Below are 3,374 nucleotides of genomic sequence, written 5' to 3'. Positions count from 1 at the left end.
AAATCCCATTAACAATAAAGATAATGTAATGTTTGTTTGCATCATTACATCACCAAGCTATACCGAATTCCCTCCTCGATGTTGAAAGATGATAAGAGCGCCCCTCACTTCACACGGGTGTGATTTTTAAATTATGAAGCGCCTTTCAAAACAATTGTTACAAGGTACAATAAAATAATAGAATAAACAATAACACACAGTCAACATTAAGACAGCAATAAAATAAGAATCAGAGCAACAAAAGCAATACATAGAAATAGGTACAAGCATTACAACTGAAGTCGTTGGGGTGAATGGTTCTCGAGTTACGTGCATTCATTTACAGCCGTACACAGACAGAGACATGCATTTATAGATATATAGTCCTACTAGACCCCAGGAAATTGCATCTGGCCACGTCTCGTCGGCCTGCCTCCTCTGGCCTCATCTGGGCATAAGTGTCATAGACGTCCAGGAACATGTCCCGGCAAGCGATTCGAGCCCCGAGCTTGGAGCACAAGAGGAAGGCGCCCGCCAACTTACGGTGCAGGGAGTAGGTCTCCTCGGGCGGAGGCGTGAGGCGGTGGCGCAGCATGACGGGGATGAGGCTCTGGATGCGCTGCGCGGTGCTCTGCGTCCCGAAGTCAAACGGCTCGGCCGAGGCGAAGGGCTCGCCAAGGATCATCACCGCCTCCACGTGGGCGTCTGTGAAGGCCTTTGCCTCAAAACCTGTCAGGAACTTCAGGTCTTTGGATTTGGAGAGAACCGTGTCTCGATCACCCACCGACGCCGCGTGAACCACCTGCATGTATGCGTCTGTAAAAGATGCTTCGTAACCCCTGCAAGCTCCAAAGTCCAACAGAATCACCTTGTTAGTGTTTGTGTTGTAGAAGAAGTTGGCCCAGTTGGGATCTGTCTGCATGAACCTGAATTCAAACAACTCTCTGAGACACAGCTGGAGGATTTTAAAACAAATCTGGTTTCTTGTCTCCTGGTCCAGGTCTACGCAGCGGTCCAGAGGGACCCCATGGACCAGCCCCATGGTCAGGACCCTGCGGCCTGAAAGCTCATCGACCACCTCCGGCACTTCAAAGTACTCTTCTCCCTCCAGCAAAGACCTGAACTTTTTGGCACACTCCGCCTCTCTCTTGTAGTCACACTCCCACGCCAGCTCCCTCTGAAGAACCTGTAGACTGCTATCCGCAAAGAGACCCTCTGGCAACACCACGCTCATCTTCAGCACTGACATCAGGTTGTCGATGTCACTGCGGATGCTCTCTGCCACCCCTGGGTACTGGATCTTCATAGCGATCTCTCTGCCGTCTTTTAAAACGCCATGATGCACCTGGCCTATAGAAGCTGCGGCGAATGGTTTGTCCTCAAAGGACGATAGTTTTTCTCTCCAGCCTAGACCCAACTCCTCCTCTAGAACTTTGTTCATCTGCCAGACAGGAATGAAGTCAGCACTCTGCCTCACTCTCTCAAAGATCTTCTGGAGCTGAGGGTTCATGAAGCCACTGTCTTGTATGCTGAGCATCTGACCGATCTTGAGCGCAGCCCCTCTGACTTTACACAGCGTGCTGACGATCCTCTCTGCGTTGGCTTCCGATAGAAGAGGAGAGTCCAGCACAGCATTTCCTTGTCGTTTGCCACCCAGGGACTGTTTTGCCACCTCTGCGATGGCACCGATACCGAGCCCTACTGCCAGTTCAGCAAAGTTAGCCAGCCTGCTAATTCTAGTGGCAGGAACCTTCTGCTCTCTGGCACGCTCACTCAGCTTTTGCCTGACAGGTCTGACCAGTGCCTTCTTTACCTCTCTGGCCTTCTGGATGTCGTCTGGTGTGAGTCTGGCGGCCGCCACTGTGTCGTGGACAAACCTGACCTGGTAGTGGTGGCGCAAGTGGTGGATCCTGGCAGGGATGTGGAGGAAGCGGGCACTCTGTCCTGGCCAGCCTGCCCCGCCAGGAGCTGCTGTCCCCGAGGTCGGAGGAGGGAACCCTGCTGGCATCTCTTCTGTTTCCCCGGCCCCGGCCTGGGTTTGCTCGGCTACATCCGGAGGAAACTCAGAGCCTACGACCCATTTGGCTGCTTCTTCAAGGTCCACCACCTCCCAGCCCTTGTCATCAGCAAACACATCTTTCTTTATAGACTGCTGTGTAGCACTTCTCCCCATGACGGTGCCCATGAGCCCCTCCACCAGCTCCTGGGCAGTCTTGATCCTGGCCCACACCGTGGAGTTGCAGGCCATCAGTCGGTGCTGCTCCCCCTGGGTGGCAACCAGGGAGGAGCCCACCTTGCCGGCCCCTCTGAGCACCTGCATCAGCCCATTCGGAGACATTGTTGTAAAACGATGTTCATTCACTGTGATGATGATGACAGCGGTGACCTGACCTCCTCTACTCTACAACCATTCCTCCTGTGGAAGAAAAATAACACACGTTGCTCTGGATTAAGAGTTTCTGCTAAATGCCTAAATTGTTAATTGTAAAGTGACTACTGGCCAATCACAGGACGTCTTTTCCGGGATTTGTCAGCATCATGTCAGAATCCTCAGTGACATCCCTTTCTCCTCAGTGAGATCACTTTTATGCCCATTTATGCCAATATATGGAGATTTGTTTATCTGTCTCTCTGTGTCCCTTTGGAGTTCTGTGTCAGGCATGCCCAAATAGAGGGATATGTGTGTTGCCTAATGTCAATGTAACAGGCTTTCTGGATTCAGTCTCTAAAAACATTGTCCCCATTTGGCCTAAATGTAGACTTTGATCTCAAGCCTTTTTTATAAAAATAAGTAATTCATAAAATGTTTTTGTACAAATACTTTATTAACCCTAATATTGTTCTCTCCCCTTTGAGCCCTTTCCGAACCACAGATGGCCTACAAGAGGCTTATATTGAGTTTACTTTAGGGGACTTGGGTTAAAAACAGGACATGGAAATGTATCTCTACATTTTATTATATATTTGTGATCGATTGAACTGTATTGAACTGTTTTGTATTGTATAGTTGTTCTTTACTGTGTGGTTCCATCTCTATTTGATATTCCTAAACTGTAATATATAGACAATATCTTGGATATATTTATTTGCCTTAGTGACAAGGAATTAACCTTCCAGAGTCTCATCAGTTATTCATGAGGCATGACTCCTCCCTAATAACCCAGGAATGTGAGACAGCTGATCCTGATTGCCCGCAACACTATCAGTATGTGATTGGTTGAATGTTTAGCCCTGGCTCTATATATATATGTGATTTGAAATGTTTTTCCACATACCCTGAAGAAGGCAGTTGTACCTGCCGAAACGTTGGTTTCTAGTCTACTCTGCATCCAAATAAATAATCGGCACTTTGGCTATCAGTGTGTGCGGCCACTCTTTTGTCTTTTTAAGACTTA

The 3,374-nt window shown here is 48.7% G+C and overlaps 1 protein-coding gene across 1 annotated transcript; it reads right to left on the bottom strand.

Moving 5' to 3' along the window:
* Positions 1 to 349: 349 nt before the first annotated feature.
* On the bottom strand, positions 350 to 2,317 carry LOC310859972 (atypical kinase COQ8B, mitochondrial-like; the record flags this gene model as incomplete). Its single annotated transcript, XM_083766738.1, has 1 exon — positions 350 to 2,317. The coding sequence occupies one exon, from the start codon at positions 2,315 to 2,317 to the stop codon at positions 350 to 352; it is 1,968 nt and encodes a 655-aa protein (XP_083622864.1).
* Positions 2,318 to 3,374: the final 1,057 nt, after the last annotated feature.

Source organism: Protomyctophum parallelum (genome assembly GCF_964188405.1).
Source record: "Protomyctophum parallelum genome assembly, chromosome: 6".
Taxonomy (NCBI): domain Eukaryota; kingdom Metazoa; phylum Chordata; class Actinopteri; order Myctophiformes; family Myctophidae; genus Protomyctophum; species Protomyctophum parallelum.
The sequence above is the reverse complement of the archived record's forward strand: the minus strand, read 5'-3'. Positions and strand labels throughout refer to the sequence as shown.